Source organism: Cuculus canorus, chromosome 1 (genome assembly GCF_017976375.1).
Source record: "Cuculus canorus isolate bCucCan1 chromosome 1, bCucCan1.pri, whole genome shotgun sequence".
In the NCBI taxonomy this organism is placed as follows: domain Eukaryota; kingdom Metazoa; phylum Chordata; class Aves; order Cuculiformes; family Cuculidae; genus Cuculus; species Cuculus canorus.
Window position 1 is genome coordinate 165,175,216 of NC_071401.1, and position 20,880 is coordinate 165,196,095.

General features: G+C 36.1%; 1 protein-coding gene across 1 annotated transcript in view; it reads left to right on the plus strand.

Annotated features, from left to right (window-relative positions):
* The first annotated feature begins 2,020 nt into the window (after positions 1 to 2,020).
* LRRIQ1 (leucine rich repeats and IQ motif containing 1) overlaps positions 2,021 to 20,880 on the plus strand; it is a 107,344-nt gene continuing 88,484 nt past the window's right edge. The window contains 12 exon segments of the mRNA XM_054067172.1: positions 2,021 to 2,169; positions 3,318 to 3,429; positions 4,074 to 4,168; positions 5,342 to 5,447; positions 6,156 to 6,385; positions 8,189 to 8,263; positions 8,439 to 8,695; positions 8,774 to 9,722; positions 10,645 to 10,797; positions 12,945 to 13,095; positions 17,782 to 17,975; positions 18,603 to 18,730. Coding sequence (XP_053923147.1) covers positions 2,041 to 2,169; positions 3,318 to 3,429; positions 4,074 to 4,168; positions 5,342 to 5,447; positions 6,156 to 6,385; positions 8,189 to 8,263; positions 8,439 to 8,695; positions 8,774 to 9,722; positions 10,645 to 10,797; positions 12,945 to 13,095; positions 17,782 to 17,975; positions 18,603 to 18,730 — 2,579 coding nt within the window. The 5' untranslated portion in view covers positions 2,021 to 2,040.

A 20,880-nucleotide genomic window follows, 5' to 3' on the forward strand; every position in this document is an offset into this window, starting at 1 on the left:
GGTGAACGGTTGCTCTTGAATTCAGGGTTTTGTGGTTAACATCCATAAGTCTTCCAGAGCTTTCAGTTAGTTTTTAAGAGGGTATCCCTACTATCCCTGGCAGATCTTTCCCTTTACTCACAGAAGGGCTTATTTTTTACATACAACCTGGCTTTACCTTTCAGCTCTTATTTTTCTGTTATACCCGTCTGTGCACTTTGGTATTTCTAATCAGGCTTCAGGGAGAGATGCATTCCCTATAAATACCCTTATACACTAAAATGGTGTTGTCTGCACCCTCCCTGCCCATTATCACTTTTGCTGGACTGAATTGCACGGAGCCCTTAATTGTCCAACTGGACATTTCCTCCAGCTCTCAAATAATCTCTATGTACCTTTCTCGGATCTTTCTTTTTGAAAAGAATTACTGTTTATTCCCCACAAACCCTCCAGTCCCCTTGGGCCTGGCCAGGCTGACCACCCTAGAGCCCAGTTGGCCTTTGCAAACCATCATGGAGCCTCAGCATCTGAACCTAGAAGGGATATCTGGTGGGTTTTCATTTTTCATGCCTCTGGAGTTCACCTGGTGATACTGAAAACACCAGCAAAGAAACTCTCTAAGACTCATAAAAACAGCCCTGTAATCCACCTTTATATCACTGGATTCCCTTTTTTTTTTTTTTTTTTTGTTTCCACTCTGGTTTATTCCATTAATTGTTGATTCCAATTTATTCTGAACACCAAATTCCAATCATTTACATTAAAAAACAAACAAACAAACAAAAACCCCCAAAAACAAAAAAAAATCCAAAAAACCAAAAAAAACCCCAGCACCACAACACTAAAAAAAAAGAGCTTCGAGTTGTTTCATCCCACTTCCTCAGCCTCACGCGAAAGCCTCCACCTCCGTCTCCAGCGAGCGCGAAGCGCTAGCCCCGGCGAAGCTTGGATCCTCCCGCTTGCCGTCCGAGCCGTCGCTTCTCGTTGCCGTGGCGACACTGGTGGTTGAATGCTGCGGCGGTGGGGTTCGCGCCGTCCCGCGAAGGGCTTGACCGGAGGCTGTTGCGGGGCGCGGGATTTCAGGGGCGGCCGGTCTCCCGAGGCGGCTGGGAAGGCGAGGGCTCCGGTAGGAGCTCAGCTGAGCGAGGAGTGAGTAGGTACACAGAGTGGCTGGCGGAGGCCGAAGGGGTAGGGTGGGCTGAGGAGCGGACTACAACTCCCAGCGTGGAAAGGGGCCGGGCCGCTGCGTGGGCCGCAAGCGGCGGTGGGCGGGCGGTCCCCTGCCGCGGTGCCTTCTGGGAGGTGTAGTTCGAGGGAGGAAAGGCTTCGCACCTCCGTGACTCACATGTGACCAGCGTCTCCCTTCTTCTGCCCTAGAAGACGAGGAGGAGGGACGACGAGCTGCTCGCTGCCTCTGGTGGAGGGAGTCTGGGCTGCCTCCCCTGTTCCCTAATTGAACGAGGGGTGAGGAGAGGGGCACAGGTTGTGGGATGAGAGGAATGGCAAGAGACTCATTCTCCAGCCTGAATTCATCTACAAGTGGGTTAAGCAAGTTCTCACTACTTTCTCTGTACCATTACAACTTCAGCAAGTGCTTTGTGGATTTTTATTCTTATTTTGTACTTGTTAACATTTTTTTTTTTTAAGGTTTGGGTTTTTTTTTTTTTTTTCTGTGCATCTTTTAGGGCTGGAAAATAAAAAAAAAATCCTTTGTGAGGCTTATGTCATAACACTGATACTGTCCCCAAGGAGAAGAGAGCAGAAAGAGTCCTTTAATGTTCAAACTTGGTAAGACTTGCAAAATTTACAGAGGTAGACTAAGAGGGGATTCTCTAATCACAAACTACGTTTTTCTTATATTTTGCATGTTGGTATAGAGTGAGATGTTCAGAACAAACTTCTACTGTTTCTTTTCATGTTTTAAGCCAATTGTTCAATAAATACATCTGAGTAAACTAATGCTAAATGAGCACCCCCTTTATTTTAGTTCATGCAATGCTGAAAGCTAGTGTTTTATTTGTAAATAGTTTTGAAAGCAGATAAGACACTGTGGAAAGCAGAATGTCGGAAGATATTGAAGGCATTGAAAGAGAAATAGAAATTGAATTAAGCAGAATCAGTGTTTCTTCCTCTGAAGCAGATGATCCTAATACAGAAGTATCAGATGACGCTGTGAGCGACAGTGAGATAGTAAGTATTCAGTGGGCTAAAAGTGCTTCTATCTCTGCTTGAAAATAGTCTAGGCATTGGAAAGCCTATCTTATGAATGAACTTTTTCCTGATGTATCTAACCTGAGTGTCAGTAGTATTGCTTCATTAAAATTGCAATTTCCAATGGTGACAAGAAAATAAAAGAGATTAATATGAGCATTCTGCTTACAAGAGAAAATCAGTTTCATAGATCATGATGGTTTTTTTTTAAATCCTCTGAAGATGGGAGATTTTATTAAAGCTAGCGAGGTAGGTTAAATCTGGATGAATAAGGCAATGATTCTTCATTTAAATCTGTATTTAAATCTTACATGAGACTGTCTCATGTTTGAAGACTTCCTGATATTAATTTCTTATAAATTGGTGCTTGAAGTCCTCTCTTTTGGATGACTTCTTACTTTGGGGAAAGATTTTCCTCTGAAATCTAATCAATTATTTGGATCTTTTTTCAGTTATTTTAGGTATAACCATAAGTCATATGTTTAATATGATGTAAAGGCAGGTAAAGGTATCAGTGATAACTCTTTATGCAGTCACAGCTGAATGACAGCAATGTTTATTGCAATGTACACATTTGAGAGAAGGCAGTTAATTTTCCCAAATCCATGCAGTAAAAGACAGCCTTTTGGACAGAAAGTACCTATGTAGTAAAGTGGAAGCATCTGCTTTACATGCATGCTTTAAACATTAGTAAATTTAAAGCAAATTTATTTTTGAAAGAGTCTGAACATTTTTAAGAAAAAGATCCTATGCAGCATAGGTATTCATTAATTTTTGTCTTAATCTTTTCCTTAATTATATAGTCTACCATAATTATAAAAAAAATGTGAATTGAAACATGTTTCTGAAGGTAGCAGAAGATAAATTTTGATTGGAACAAATTATAGTAACTTATTTAGAGTGTAATCGAGTGTAATAAGAATTATTCATTGTTTGGTGGGTGATAAGACAATGGGTAAAGTGTAAGAATTGGCAACAATTTTGGTAGTAAATTCCTACTAAATCTTCATCAGTGCTTTATATGTGAAGCCAGAATCAGTCTTTATTCTTGCATGTCAAGTGTGTACCTCTGGTAATGGCTCTGAGATGAAAATGTATGATTTGCATCAAATATCATGTTTTTCTAGATTTCAGATGACTTGCCAGAATCAATTGTCTCCTATTTAAACTTTATAAAGAGCAGAAATGAAGATGCTGAAAAGCTTATACTGCAAGACTCGGAAGATGAAGAAACTATGAGTAAGCAGATAATTAAAATATCTATGCATCTTTTATTGCCAGTGGAAGCTAGACCAACAATCATCAGTAAAACAATGCAAACTTTTAAGTTGAGCAGGCTCTGAAACCAATTGCATCAGCATCTGAATGCCTGCTGAAAATATCTAGGCATAAAACTGGGCAATGCTGTCTTGTAGGATTGACACCTATGAATTGAATTTTTCTATAAATTCATCTGATGTTAAACCATATATTTCGGCAAGTTGCAGGATCGTACTCTGAAACATTCTCTGAAAACCTGGGGCAAATTTCTTGTGAGAATCTAAAATGAAATCACTAGCAGCTGCAGTTAAGAGTTCAGATACAATTGAACCCCATAGGTTTGAAGTCTGTCTTTAGAGAGACCCAAGCTAGCATTAAATGAAATTACCTTGTAATTGGGAACAATATTTCTGTGTCAACTGTGACATATGTGAGTTGTGACTCCCATGAATATTTTTGAGTAAAATAGGGTGGGGTAGAGCATGATGTTTAACAGTTTTAAAGGAAAAAATGCTTTATTTTAGCTTAAAGAAATATAGTGCCTAAGCAGTATAGAGCAGAACTGAGTACTACTAAGGGGTTTTCTTTCTGTGTACTAAACTAAGTATTTATTTTTTCTTTAGGTAACATCTGTGGAGCAGTTTCTTGCCACACTTCAGATTACGTGGCAGAATTGCCTTTTGAATATAATGAAAATCCAGAACAATTTAAAAAAAGGGTATTCTGTATTTAACTAATATTTATAGAGAACAAAATTCTATTAAGTAATCTAGATAACTTACACTTGCTTTCTTAGTCCCCTAAGGAGGCTGTCTAAGGAGACCTGCAAATGTGTTCAATTTTGTTTCTGTCAGACTATCCACAAGGTATTAAGATGAGTTTGTATATGTCATTCTTTAGAACGGGGACCTGAGCTGTAATACACCATGTCTGTAAGTTTTAAAATAATAAATTCTATGTAAATATCAGTAGTTGAGATGCTGAGCACAAAAATCAACAAAATTAGGCAAAACTGAATAAGCCTTTAGTGTTAATTATTTGCAGAATATTATCTCCAGAATATGGTAACACTTTTAAACTTTTCTAATCTTAATTCTTTTAATGATGACCAAGAGGGTGTGCTACTATTAATGCTGCTCCTGATATATTCCATTATTTTATAGAAAATGTAAACATTAACATTAAACATAATGTCTGTAACTTTCAAGGACAAGCCAAGAGTTACCAACCTAGGTAACCCATAGGATTTGACTGAATAACTTGCTGATGTTCTTAGGAAAACACAAATCTGTATTTAATTTAACAGTTTTAATTTCTTGTCTAGCTTTTATTAGTCAGCACTTTTGCAAACATGATTTTTTGTTCTCAGAAGACCATTGTTTAGAACCGCACAATTCCTTTATGTGACTTCAGCTGCATTACAAATATTAATATATGCCCTGAGCATGGGATGAACAGGTGATAAATGAGCAGGAATAAATTACTTCTTGCCAACAAAGAACAGTGAAAGAAATACAGCAATCTTTGTGCCCATAGCACTATATTCAAATAGGCTTTTTAAGAATTTGCTGTGTAAATAGTTCTTCCCCTATGTGCATAACAATATTTATGCATAAATGTAGTGCTTAGTTCAAAACATTTGGTTTTACCAAAAAGGTAAACTGTATTTAAAAATCACATAGAAATATTATGTATTTGGGGAAATACTCCAATATTTATTACTCTAGAAAACAATATTTTGACTGATACATTTCCATTATTCACTAAGGATTCCAGTCAGTAGTAAGTTTTATATTCTTGTACTTATATAACCTTACCCTTGTTCTAGAATATTTTTATAATGTTCTGCTTTTAAATTTTGTTTCTGAATGATAATGTTAAACTATATTAGGTACTACCTGAAAAAGAAAATGAAGACTTGCAGATTGCTACAACGCCTAGTTATAGTAGTCAGTCCACTAGTGATAAAGTGGTCACTGATGGCCATTTTGTTACAGGTAAGCAAACACATTCCTCGTTTAGTTGAGTTGATCTTTAGCTATTTCCTGCTTTTCTGTTTTCATGAGTTTTTAACATTTTTTGTTAAAAATAACACATTGCAGTATGCGGTAGGTATTGATACTTCATTAATTGGGCATGGGCAAATGCCTGTGCTTTGATCTCATTTCAGGATCACAAAATTACTGTAGTCTTTCATGTCTTAATGTAAATTTGTTTCCAAAAATTTGTTTAAAAAAATACTACCCAGAAGTGATTTAAATAATTTATGAATAAAAATGAAAGCCGGATTGGAGGCACTAAGCAGATTGTGCTTTGGCCACAGCTTTTTAAAATTTCTTTATAGTCACATTGGCTGGGAATGTTTTCATTTACTATGGCCTCTGCATGTTTTAGGGCGGAGTGCATCAGTTATAAAAACCCTGCTGATAGCCATAGAAGACTCATTCTGGAGCCGAAGTATAATTCTGAAATATACATTGGTAGAATAAGCACGTTTGTAGCAGAGTCATTAAGCATGTATCGTGATAATAAAACATCTCTGGTAGAAAAAAATCACATTGTTTTTATTTCCTCGGGGATAAATATTGCTGTCTGTATCCACACAGAGTCCTTTTCTTGTCTGTACATTAAGACTGTTTAAGGCCCCCCCCAGTGCTTATTAGGAAATTAAATACAATTGTTTGTGGTTCATTACAAATTTGTAGCTGATGTTGAAATGTTCATAAGCCTTACTCATCATGAAGAAGAAGAAAAGTGTAGGCAAGCATTTGAACAGTGGGAGAAAAGACAAAAGGAGCTTGAAGATGAAAAGAGGAAAAAGTGGAAAGCTGAGAGGGAAGCACAGGAAAAACAGAATGAAGAGGAACATGCAAGAAAGATGCAGCTTCTAGAGGAATTTGAGGCTGAAAGTATGAAGTTAGAACTTCTTCGTAAGGTAATTCATGATGTTGAAGCCAACCTGTTCCAATCTAGACTATCTGAGTTCAAGATCTAATGTAAAAAAGAGAGTACTATCCCAAGCTCTATGAGTGTCTTAAATTCTGTCTACTTGTGTACTCAATCCATTAGGTTTTATGCATTTACTGCTTTGATAAACAGTGAATGAATTTGCCGTGTTAAACGCTAAATTATTCTTTAGGCTTTGCCCTGACTAAGTTTTTATGTTATGACACCAGCCAAAGTATCGGAAATGAGAATTGTGCAATACTACTCACAAATGGAAAATGGCCACTGTGGCTTAATAAAAAATACTTACTTTAGACGTCCCACCACAATTTCGATAAAAAATCATAGGTGAAGTAATCTGAACCAGAATTATTCCGTTCAGAAATGCTGGTGCTGTGCTTTATCTAGGTACAAGTTGAGATACTCCCTTTCCTTGTCTCTATCTGGAAAACTGAGTCAGGCTTCATCTACTGAGTTCTGTCACAACTAAACATGAAACCATATGTTGAAATGTTGCATTCTCAGGTATCTAGCTTTGCTTTGTTATAATGTGTGGTGTATACTAAAGGATAAAATTTGATAGCTCTCCACAAAAGAGCATAAGAACATGGAAAATGTAACCCTTGCACATTATGCTGGGGGGGGGGGAAGCAATATTTTATAATTTAACCTAAATATTTGTGTTTTGAGAGATGCATTAACACTGCTTTTTCAGCTAATTAATTTGTAGCTTTCTGAAGAGTGGGACGTCTTGGTCCTAGCAAGGCAATTCAAGTCACCAAACTTAAGGAAGGGCTTAGTAGGTGAATAGACCTTTGATCTCTGAAAGCCAGTTCAGCATCAGATACAGTTCCCTTTTACACAGGCCACAGAATTGATTAGGCTTTCTGTGCTTTTTGATGTCACAAATAATGTTTGGATGTAAAACGGCTTGCTTTCTCTAGACAAGGTAGGGTGTGTCCCTACTTAGACACTTTGGTAGTGCTGTTGCTAGCATGCTCTTTTTGGTGGTGGGACATGGCGACCAGCTTCCCTCATTACAAAAAGATTTAGACGTCTAGTCTCCTATTGTCTGAAGAGTATGCTTCTGAATATGCATGAAAATTAGTGCTTATGCACCAGGGAGACCTTATTCTCCAGGCTGGAAGTGCTGGGATTTTTATACTGGTTCCTTCATATCCTGCTATATATTTGATTTGTCTGGTACTGATTTCTCTTGATTCCACCAGGAGTTATGTTCTGGATCAACCTCTGGTTTTTAAATACTTACTGTCTGCTAGTTTTCAGTCAGATGTAATTCCAAACTTTTCAGATATTTTGTTTTCTTGTTTGCGAATATATTGGGCAAGGGGGAAATGCTTTTAATTTACAAACAGTGAGAAGGTAGACTTGAACTTTCAATTTCTGTTGAGAAACAGTTTCAATGCTACTTTCAGAGTGTTTGTTTCTATTGTGTTTGTATTATCTAGCTTTACTTTGAATGTTACTTCGTAAGCATAGTTTTCATCCTTAATAGTGCATAATTTGGAGAGGAAAGTGGCAGTTGTTTAGGTCAGTACCGATATACTGACTGTGAAGTTATGCATCTTTCAGTGCATGACCAAATCTGCATTACCGATGAAGTTGTCCAGTGGTTTATATTGATCCTCAGACTGCTGAGTTTCTCGTTTTAATTCAGGTATTCACAGAAGTGGACATTTGGGAAGTCAAGAAGATGGGAGAGGTTGGAGAGGGGTTTTTTGTGATGTTCCAAGTTTTGTACAATATTTATTTAAGTTCATTTGTTGTGCAGCAACACCAAACTGCAATAGAAGATGAGTTACGGAAAGATAAGAAAGTTTGGAGGGACAAAATGATGCAACATGAGGTAAGGCGGTACAGTGAGCTTCTGTCAAAAGACTCTGAGGTTGCTATCATATATTTGACAATAATTTTTTTCTGGAACAGTTAGTACACCAGATTCTGTTTATAAATGATAAATGTGTGCCAACACTTGTCCTAGTTTGAAAACAGCTGAATCTCTTCTGATTGTTTTGGCCTAGGAATTGATCATGAAGCTACAGTTGCAAATGGAAGAGGAGAAAAAGGCCTTGGAAGAGCAGAAAGCAAAAGAAAAACAGCACCTGGCAGAACAACAGAATGCAGCAGCTGTGAAAATCCAAGCTAGATATAGAGCATTTTTAGTTCGTAAAAAATATGTTCCCATCTTAAAAGAATGGAAATATGAAATAAAAAGGAAACAGAAAATAGTAGAACAAATAGAGAGACAAATAAAAGAAAAAGAGGAAAAAATGAGTAGGCAAATGGAAGAAAATAAACAGAAAATAGTAGAACAAATAGAGAGACAAATAAAAGAAAAAGAGGAAAAAATGAATAGGCAAATGGAAGAAAATAGGCAAAAGGAAGAAGAGAGAAAAAAGAGACATAGACCACTTGAAAACCAGGAATATTTGGAGCAAGTGAGGAGGTGTGAGGAGTATGAAAAAAAGAAAGAAACCCTGAGACTTGAAAAACAGCTGCAAACAAGAAGAGAAGAACACAGAAAAATAGGAGAAATAAGAGCAAAAGCTGTGAGACGTGAAAGTGGAGAAAACAACAAAAAAAACATAGAAAAAGATAAGCAGACAGAGAAAACAAAAGTAATAGAAGAACAGAAGAAGGAATTAAGTAAGCAAGTAGAGGAACAGAAAGAAAAATGGACTGAAACAGTGGATGAAACAAATAATTGGATTATTCCTGCAGAAAAAAACTTGACACCAATACCAAATATGCTAGGCTCTGAGAAGACAGAACACTCTTCTCAAGTAAATAATGAGAATATACGCCTGAATTCAATAACACATGCAGAAGAAAATTACTCACAAACTAGAGATCTTAATAAAGTTCCAAACAATCAAACTTCAAAGAATATGTCTGTTAATATTAGAGCTAATGACATGGTAGAAAGTAAGGCAAACAATATATGCAGCAGTCCACTAAATATCCAGCCAAATGCTAGTAATGGAGAAGTCAAAGATCAATTTTCTGAGTGTGAAACAATGAAAAAAACTGTGTTTCTGACGGAAGATGTTAATGAGGAACTCAGAGTGACCTGGGACAGGATTCAAGGTGTAGCTGAGTGCTCCAGTAGAGTTCTTCATGATGATATTGAAAAGAAGAGAATAAACTGGATGAAGACATGTAAATCTTGGTCTAAAATATATGAAGAAAACCAAAGAAAGCAAGCAGCTATAAAAAAAACACCGAGGAAGAGTTCAGTTAGCAAGATGCCTCCATTAAGTATACAAGAGATAATTCAGAGTGGCCCTTGGAGTACTTTGCAGCAGGTAACTATACAGGAGGTCTAGAATGAAAGGAGAATCCATATAATCGTTTTGTTTTGTTTTTAATTTGATGTGTTGGCAGAGTGCTGTTTTGAAGAGATTATCATTGAGGAGGATACATATCTCAGTGCATTCCTCTGAACAAGTGCAGAGTAAGGGTATTGAGAATGACTTTTGAATTCCTGGGTGCATTGTAGAGCAGACTACTGTGGTATTAGTCGTCAGATGATTGAGAGTAAAGGCTGTAAAAAGCAGGAGCTCCTATCTCCTGTTTTCTACTAAATTAATATGCGTTTGTCTTTGTATGAGAGTCTGCATTTCAACTGCCGCTCATCTAAGCCCCTTCAGAGTTTTAAGAAGACTAGTCTTTTGTAGAAGCAAGTCATTACCGATCAGCTTATAGATGTTGTTTTTGAAATAAAGAACATCTCTTGATTTCTAGCACTTAATTTTCTTACCACTTCCTAACTTATCACTTATGCTTGCTCTGTGCTCGTCTTGGTATCCACCATGAGATGACATACTAGACTGCATACACTTTTAGTCTGAACTATTTTTATCTATTCTTGTGCACTCATTATTTATGATAGCATGATGGAAAACAATTATCAGTATTAATTACGTTGCTTAAGGTTGATCTGTCATCCATTCAATGTCATAAGCAAAGGATCAGTTTTATTTATTTTAGGGCGGGTGTTAAAATCAGATTGTTTTCATAGTAACTTCATAGAGCATTGCTTCATAGAGCAAACCTGTTATGGCCATCCTGTCCTAGATGAAAGGGTTAACATTAGGTGCTTGCGTTTTCTGAACTGTTAGTAGAATGTAGTTTGTTGTCTCTTTTTAAAGAAAATATAATATGACACTGTACAATGAATATTCAGTATACAAACAACTGATTTTATTTATCAATAAATGCATGTAGGTCACAACACTTACACTTGAAGATTTGCCACCTTGTAGCCTCTCAACGTTATCCGAGTGTTCAAATCTTCAAGTTTTGACTCTGAGGCGCTGTGGAGTAGTTGTGCTGGAAGGACTAAGTAGCTGCAAAGACCTAAAGTATATCAATATGGAGGTACCAAGCATGTTTGATTCTTTTATTATAACCCAGGAAGAACTGCCAGTTTTGCTGCTTAGGTGGTTATGCAGTTGCATCCAATTGAGTATGTAACTTTTATCAACAAAATACTCCCAAATGTGACGAAAGCTATACCGGGGGATTTTCTTTGCATATAACAACTTGCATTGTATTAAAACAACATCCTGCAAATGAATCAAGCTATACTAGGAAAAATGCATGATAGTATCAGTCTATGATTAGCGGTAGTATGACACAGGTTTTTGTATGCCTCAGTCTCTCTGATTCATGAGTGGGCAGATGCTGTTCACAATAGCAAGTGGTCAGCTTAAACAGGAGTAGGTAAAAGGAAGAATCTTTTGCAATACACATGTTGAATTTTAATTAAAATTGCTCATGTATATCCTCAAGGAAAAGTATAATGAGTTACACTAGATGCATAATATCTTGGTAGTTGCCACTGCGTAGTGTTGTATGTGGCCTTGCAAATTTAATGACTAAGGAGAACTTTTTACTCTGTGAATCATCTTAGTTCCAGAACCTGACAATTTACATTAAACAACTCTGTTCACATCTTTTATTTCATGTGTTTTAACAATATCAATTCACAAGAAAGTTAATATGCCATCATTATTCATAAAAGTCTTGACTCTTTCCACTGTAACTGGTATTCTTTCTAAAGTATGGGGCTTTTGTTGGTTTGGGGTTTTTTTAATTACATTCAGAGAAGAGAGTTGTTAATAATAACGCTTAAAATAGTGTTGTATGCTCAATACTTAGAGTTTTGCAATAGGGCAGGTTGAAATACCTGTGTCCTTTTCTCAGTTTTCTTATCTATTCAGAATGTAACTTCAGGGATTTGATAATTTTGGGTACCTTAAAATACAAGAACAAAGTATTACTTTAAGGGCATAATATATATGTAAGCTGCTGGTCTTACTAAGATTGGTAATTATATGTGAATTTTTTTAGATCAAATGTTGTCTCTAGCAGAACAGATTTGATTTTGTAGGGTTTTTTTTTAATTTATTTTGAAATGTTATGCTTTAAATAATATACAGGACTGCCTCACAGGGATATGTCAAGATAATTTAGTGAAGGAGAAGATGCTTAGATATAGTTTTGAGTGCGTTCTATTTAGAATTTAATAATTATATATTATCGTTAATAATAACATTTAATACTTTCATCGTGCCAGCTAATGTGGCAGTTGTCTTCTATTCATCCTTAATGATGAAACAATCTCTTTGAGACAATTGAAAGTTAAACTAAGATTGTTTCTTGGCAGTTTCTCACATAGCTAAAGCAGCTGCCTCTGTTTCTTTTGGATATTCATTCCTACTTGATAGAAAAGCTAATATTTAAGCCATGAAAGGTTCTAAAGGAAATTTGTATGTATCTCTGCCTGCAGGTAGTACCTGAATCTAGTCAGCATGGTAATTCTGAACATGCTGAATAGAATAGGAGTTAGACACTTTGGCTTAACTGGCTTGTTACAAAGGCAGGGAATCTAAGTTTTATTAGTTTGAGCACCTGCAAGTGAAAAGCAGAAGTCAAAAAAAAGGAAGGGCAACAAATAGTGAAATAAAAATCCAAGGAAGTGTTATGAAAGTAGCCTGGGGAAGGGGATGTTGAAAAGAGTAAGATCTCTTGGGGGAAGAACATTAGCTGAGAACAGTGTTAATGTTTGTGACCAAAATACCTCTAAATGCAGCTTATAACTTATTAGTATAATAAATAAGATTTCAGCAAACTTATAGTTGTCTTCATTAGTGTCTAGTACACATGATGGTTCCCATGCGGTTTTTAGTTTGGTCTCCCAGGATTTATGAAGCTAGGAAAGTGTATATGGAAGAGACCACTCTGTCCTTAACATCTCCTTACACTTTTTGTTTCAACTTCCGGGTGTATTCAAAGCTAGAATGAAGTTTGAAATATACTTTTGTTCTGTCCCAGCAGGGCACAAAAGGCAGTTTCTATGACTCATCAATTTATTTTTCTAATGGAAAAAAACGGAGGTGCCCTCACTCCTAGCTAAAAGTTTAGGAAAAGAAAAAGCAATGATGGCCATCTACCATATTTTAAACTAATTCAGCCGTTTCACTGCAGGTGCTATTTAATATCCTCATTTTCCTTTATTGCAGGAAAACAACATTCAGTTCATTGACTGTAGAAATCTTGAAAATCTCTGTATTCTGATTCTGAATAAGAACCATCTGTCATCAGTTTGTGGCTTAGATGGCTGCATAAATCTTCGAAATCTTGAACTATCCTACAACAGAATCACTCGAATTGGTAAGAAAATTAATGAAATATATTCCAATTTTTATAACAATATTTGTGCTGTTCATGATCAGAATTATACTTCCCTTGGGTTCAGGGCCAGCCAGCTGCTGAGCCCAAGGAGAATGAAGAAGCAGACTTGGAACAGGCTTGCATTTCAAAGCGCGCTCAGCTTATCACTTATTTGTAGTATGGCTTAGCTACTGCCATGTATTCCGTCTACCAGGTCATATAACTATTATCAGCCTAAGAGAGCTAAAATTCTTTCTATAAGAGCCCTTTATCTACAGAAACAATTAATATAAAGCCTAGCCTTGTGACTGCAGAGAATTTCAATGTATTCCTGACTCACAGTAAGTAGTTATATAGAAATCATATTATCTGTCTGATATCTGTCATGCTAACACTGGACCACAGCCTCTCTACTAAAATGCTGCCCATTCGGGTTCCAAACTGTTGTTCTATATTTCCCTCGCACTCTGGCTCTTTTTTACAGCTTTGGAGCAGCAACAAAGAATGAGTCTGAGGTAAAATCATACAAATCATTTAGACACGGTGGGTGTGCCAACCCCTATTGCAGTTACAAAGGCAGTTTGTTATATTTGTTAGATGGAACAATTGGCAGACAACAGGTGTCCTTTTAGCATGCAGTTAACCAGTTAGAATTTACATGCACCCAGAGCACTCAACAGATGCTTCAATAGATGAAATCTTCCTGCCAGGGACATGTTTTGTGTTGGCCAGCCAGGATTTTTTTGTGTAATGAACAAGCGTTTGCCTCTCTGCTTGTACTGCCACTCGCACTGTAAAGTGCCTAAGGGGTAGATATTTTGTCTCTGCTTCTGGCAAGCTAAAAATATTGCATTGTGATCCTTGTGTTATGTAGATTTGGTATAGCTGTAATCAGGATCCAGAGCCTTTTCTACTGACAAAAGGTCAGGGAAATGTAGTGCAGTGAAAATAACTGAGAGCTTTGCTGTGTGTAAGTTGAGAAGCCGATTTTTTGCTTCTAAAATGATGTACAGAAGGAAGACCATTAGTGGTCCCTCAAAAGCAGCATTAATAGTTGAGAAAATGTAGTAGTAAATTGCCAGATCATTACTTGAAAGGGAACTCTCAGGGCCTGAAAGTAGCAAATTTCCTTCAAGAAGGCAGCACAGCAAATAGACCCAAACTAGATTTATCTGCCACCTTAGGGACTTGCATTTTGGTGCATGACATACTGTGAAATTTGTAAAGGCCACTGAAATACAGGTGACTATGACTTCAGTGTTATAGTCTCAACAGAGGTGAATCTTCAGGGATCTGTCCATTGAAATAAAATCTTAGGACCTAGAAATAAAATTGCAAGTGAAGAAGTAATTAATTAGTTAGAAATTGAAACACAAAACCGGAAAAGGTGACTTTCTAGTTTTATTCTTAGTCTGTGCTAAATCTAGAGATATTACTTAGAAGGACTGCAGCACTAAGAATAGAAAGGGTATGAGATTTTTATTTTATTTGCCTTGATTTAGACTTTTAATTTTCTTTGAAGTATGTGGACATATTTTATTTTCCTGCTGGTCAGCAGGAAAACAATATAAAACAATTATTAAGTTAAGAGATGAAATGCATTCATGGAAGACATTTATATAAGGAACCGATTTCCACTGTTAAAGAAAAAGAGATTGAAGCAGTGTGAACATGGATAAATTCCATGATAAATAACAAAGGCACAGCAAAGAGGAAATGGGAAAGCTTAAAAAAAATCTGTTGATTTAGAGGGTTTAGTGTTGATATTTTTAATATTTCTTGCTAATACATGGAAGTTTGGAATGTTAGTATTTCTGAACAGAATTTATAATACCTCAGAATAAAAGTGCTGAGATATCAATGTTTACTGTAAAAGCATATCTGTACCCTAATGAGAAATAATAAAGGAAAGTGGTTAAAGAAGCTTCATCTATATCCTTGTGGCCAATAATTCTGGATAAGATTCTTATTCAAATTTATTTTATTTGGTAAAAATGTCTACAGGATTACTGTAAGAGTGGCGTAGTATAGTGGATGACATTTAGGAAGGTGGCATCTGCGTGAAATGTTCTATCTTTGTACAGGCCCATTGGACTAAAATTCTCATGTACTTTCTGTTTTGTGCAGTGTGCTGCTATGTTTACTAAGTCTCTAATGAATTTGAATAGGTAAATTAATGTTCACAAAAATTAGCTTTCAGTCTGTCTTTCTCCTCTCGGGAATTACTTTGAGGATGTCTGGTTTAAACAGGTGAATAATATAGGATATATTTCATACAATAACATTGGTTGTAAGTAGTTGCATAGAATGCACAAAACCGGATTTATGGATTTTAAGAAGTTAATGTAACCCTCTCGTCTGTAAATCTTGCAGAATGTCCCTTAGCAATTTTGGAAGCTGCAGTACTGTGCAATGTTCTCTGTTAATTCAGCTCTAACAAAGGCTATGGGCTTTTTCCTAAGAAGTAAGGCTTATTTATGTTTGTAATATATCTTCTTTAATAATTTATTGTAGGAATATTCAAGCATGCTATGATTTCTCTTTTCTTTCTTTTCCTCTTCTATCATTGAAATGTAGCATGAGTAGGGGAAAAATTAGAGTTGCCAGAAAACCCTTAAAAATAACAGTAAAAGTATGAGTAGTATTTCTCAGTTATGGTTTTCTAGAGTGCAGGATCACAAATTAAGTAATTGTGTCAGTAGTACACTGAAGTCCAGTGTGTGTGTTTGTATTTGAAAGATGAATGATTTACTTAAAAAATTTCTTACACAAAAAGTAGCATTTTGACTTGAGTCATAGAATACACTTTTGTAGGGTGGCTGCATTGCCATAGTGTGTTGGCTAAAACCCTGGCAGTGCTAAGAATAGCAATACATAACCATGGATAATTGTAAATGCTTGTTTGGACCTACTCTTCTCAAGAAAGCACATAGAGGTTGTTTGTTTGTTTTTTAATAGATACCTTTTTTGTTTGGGGAAGGTTTTTGTAGGTGTTTCTTCATGTTCACTGTTAGCTTTCACTCCTCTCTTATCATTCATCTTTGTCACCGATAAGTTACTTCACAACTGCATTGACAGTGAAGATGGGGTCCCTGGCTAACAGATTCCAGCTGCCCTTTGCAAATTCCGAAGAGCTACTTATATAAAGGTTCTTCACAAATCTTGCTGAAACCTTATACAGATTTTGTTTTCCCGTATGCTACCATAGCTGTTGTTAGTTGCATCATGTGGAAAAGAGACAATACCTTCTGGAAATGTGAAGAAGACTTTCGTGCTTAGTTTTAATTTTGCATGTGTGCAGAAGAAACATTAAAAAACATCTGTTTGTATGACATTATTCTCCTTTGTGTATATTTCTGTTGGACTGCATTTGATTCAGAATAGATTGTGATCCCGTTGTATGTAGCCTTGGCATGCCTATTCCAAATGACATGCAGTCTAATTAAACAAGACAGATGAGGAGAAGGAGATGCAAAAAAGGTGCTTTACGCAGCATGCAAAATAGGAAAGTTTCAGATCCTGTATTAACTCCTTGCCTTTTCTTACTGTAGATGCAGACTCTTCTCTCTGTCCTTTTCCAGACTACTTCAATGCTTTTAAAGATTCCAGTACTGCTATGCTCATAACTTAAAAGTGGAGATTTAAGGACTGCTCCTTTGAGGAAGTCTTGGGAGATGTCGATTTTGACAGTTTGAAACGAAATGGTTTTGACACCACTAGATGGTGCTGGTGCCTTTTTTATCTTTTATCCGAGCATGAAAGAGAAAGCAGATCAGGATCTTGCAGTCGGGGTAGTATGTCATGAGCATGTTTGAAATTCTTTCAGAATAATTCAACAGTTGTACATTTATTTGATAATGGACAGTTTTGAAGTTACAGTACGGGACATTTGTCTAAGATTTAGGATGATATCGCTTTAATGTTAGGTGGCTGTGTTATTTCCACTAGGTGCTTTCCATTTTGAAATTGCTGCAATTCAAAGGCCTATATTTGATTGGTTTTTTTAAAGGCACTCTTAATTATGGCCTTTAATTTTTTACTTATCTTTTTTTTTGTATTCTTAATAATCTATGGTACAAATAGTTCTCTGGTCACATAATCCAGTTTATTCTCAGAGGAAAATCACAAACACATTCATCTCTGTAAAGGTTGCCCAGCTTCCTTGTGGGAACCTGGGAAATTTTGTGTGAGACAGAGATGAGACTAAGTATTAGGTCAAATAGTCCCATGAAGAAGATATGAAAGAAAAGTACATTCAGGAATTCTTTATTTTAGATATGCTTTGTAAATGGTGTCCTTTCTTAGACAGAAAAACTGCTTGGACCTGTAGCAAGCCAGATGCATCAATGATATTTCAATGATAGCATATGTAAGGCAGTAGAAAGACAGTGTGATATTTGCAGTTGTAAGAGGATGATTTGAGAAATATGCTGAGAAAAGAACAAATGCTGACCTTTTCTTTTGCATCTTTTTTGGGGGAGACCACACATTCTTTCTCTTTACACTAGTTGGCGGGAGTAAGTTTGTTGAAAATGTAATGGGTACAGAAGTATAGTTTTATACTTAAAGGTGCCAAATTTTCTTTTTAAATACCTTCATTAAAATTATTTTATAACACAATTCCTTAGACAAGATGCCCTTAAATAATAGAAGTGGCGCTGACCTAAGTCAATCTTTAATTTTCAGGTGGTCTGGAGTCACTGAAAAGTCTTCAGCGATTAATTGTGGACCATAATCAGTTAGTCAGCACAAAAGGTCTTTGTGAGGCACCTACTCTGATTCACCTAGACTGCTCTTTTAATCATCTCACAGAAGTTGAAGGCATTGAGAATTGTGGCCTACTTCAAATTCTGAAGTTGCAAGGCAATAATCTCCAAGAGGTACAATTGAATTAAGTATTTTCTTGCTCCTAAGTCCTTGAAAAATTGACCATACAGTAATTGTATTTCCCTCATCTGCTTATAGCATCTAGTCTGCAGTTTGTATTACATGATGCTGATTCTTTGTTTAAAAGGTAACAGAATATTATTATAATTACATGTAAGTAATAGTACAGGCTGATTTGATGCATGCTGATCCTCTGAAAGTTGAAGTGTGCTGCAACATTTAAAATAGGAAAATAGTTTGCTAACTGTATGCTGAGTCATATTTACTGACAATGATTCTCTTCAGAATCCAAGAGAAGACAACAATTGTCAATAAGCAGCAAATAACTACAAAATAAAATAGTAAGACTGTGGCTTTCGTGCTCTTAACTTTTTGGTTTTTTTTTTTAAATTTATCTTTACTATTCATACTAAGTAGAAGACATTCAAAAATACCTGCCACCTGATATATAGAAATTATGTGTGAAAACTGCTACCTTTATAATAGAGAAATTATACATATATCCAAAATGTGGAATTTGCTTGTATTTAGTAATGATTTATGAATTGCATCTGTTAAGCATTCCGTTGTTACTTCTATAATTCATATTAATTTTAAATAAAAATCTCTTTTCTATTTAGCTTCCAAGACTGGAAAATCACGTTCTCCTAAGAGAACTATATTTGGATGACAATAGCATTTCTGATGTGAGAATGCTTTCTTTTTATTGGTTGCCTCTATTGCAGATTCTTTTGTTGTCTCAAAATAGGTAAGCAAGAAACATTCTTCCACTTACAAAACAGATGCGGAGTAGTTTACTAACATAACACTTACCTGAAATGTAGGATTATCAATGTGATTGAAATATCACTATCTTTTCCAAATATTCTGTGAAAATATGTGGTTGACAAGTAATTTTCTTGGCTACCTTTAGCATTAAGTATGAAAAGTATCTTTTTCTATTAGATGCTATAGGAAAATAATTTTGGAGTTTTGTGGGATCATTAAAACAATGGTGTTTCTTTTCTCCCTTTCTTTAGCAATATTTTCTAGAGTATGTCTGTCAGACTTCATATTTCACAGCTGGCTTATTCGGAACAGGCTTCAAAGGCTATGTTAAGTGCAGCTACTAGAGTTAAAAAGGACAAATGAGATTGTTGGTCTTTATTTTACATACATCTCTTTATGCCCTTCTAAACAAGCCTATTGGCTTTAATTTTTCACTCATATTGTTCAAGTATAAAATGGAAGGATGAAGACAAGCAGCATAAAACTAGATCATGTGCTGAAGTACTCTGTAGTTAGCTTTCCGTCCATGTTCTGAGCTCATCTGTGCATCTGTAGAGGTAGAATGACCACGCAGTCAAGAGTCAAAATTTCATTCCCTGACATTTTTGGGCTTTTAGGTAGGTTTTTTTTTCGTTATTTCATTAGTTCTTTTGGAGTCTGGACAGAGCGTTTCCTACCTGTGATTAACAAGAGCAGTAGTTGTTAGTTTCTGAATTATGTGTATTGATTTAATTCATGTTTGTCACTTTAAAAAGATTCCTTGTTCTGTTCAGCTTTTTGTGGAACATGCAGTAGTGTGGCTCTATCTTCTGGTAGTTTCCTTCTCTTCCTTCAGTTTGCTTTTTGTTAAAATTAAGATGTAGCTATGCTGTGTGTAATAAAAAGTTTGCAAAACTGAAGAGTTCATGTGCCAGCTAGGGAGACAACAAACTTAGGAGCACATTCTAAGGTGTAGCTTGAATGGAGCCTCTGGATCTAGGCTGTGCTGGACTGGCAATGTGGGGATGTACCATATGGATTTTGGATATTACCCACCTGCCTCATGATCTTACAGTTTTTAATGTCCACTGCAGTGCTTATTCTGCTTTTCCAGTGGCCAAGCTGAGATGTGGTGTTTTGTCCACTGAGTTTCTTCTGCTGGACTGGGAGAAAGCACATATTTTTGCATCGGCAAGCTGGGTGTGCTGAAAATAAACACACACCTCCTCCCAAAACAAGTAATTAACTTTCTTTCCTTTATGTAGCTATAGCTTATCTCAAATCTTTGTACGAAACAGGATGAGATAGCGTTAAATACATATTAAAAGCCTCAAAATTCCTGACAATTCAGTAGCCTGCCCTGTTACACTCACTTTATGTACACTTATAAGCAGCTCCATATGTGTGTGCTATAACATAAGTAACTCGATGTTCTATAGAAACAGTGAACGTAATGGAGTAAGCTGTTGAAAGAAAAGCTGTTTCTTTACTTTTATCCTACAGCTAGTGCAATTTCATGAATTTTTTTCAAGTGTGCACTGAGTGCCATTTCCTTTTCACTGATTGTGGGAAGCCCATATAATGGTAATGTTGTGAATCTGTATTCTTTATTAAAGTGAAGGAATGTGAAAAGAAAATTCTTACACTAATTTGCAGGAGTTTTTTTGTTCGTGAGATGCTTTGTCCATGTCATAAACCAGAAGCTGCCAAAGATAAAACTAAAACAATTACTCTTTTAAAGCCTACAATCTAGCAACAAGGAATTATCATAGGTAGTGATTAACTGCTTCATATTAAAAAATGGTAGCTATTTCACCAATACTGCTTTTATGAAGTGTTTTATTGTGGCTTTAACATGAAAAGCATATACTTGGTCAATTGACCAAAGTCAGTGATGAATAGCCTTCTGACTAGGTTATAGGAATTGGGACTATAAAGATCTGTGCTCTATTTTATAGCAGCTGGAGAATACTAATGTTCTTAGTTTTAAAAAAGGCACCATTTTTCTTCTGTTGTGGATAAAGATTTGTGTGTAGGAGAGAAAAAACTTGCCCCTGGAACTAAAATTAATACATTTTCAGTATGCGTTAAGAGTTCATGTGGTATTTATACTTGCGTGCAATCCCACTTAATTATATAGCTTACTTGCTA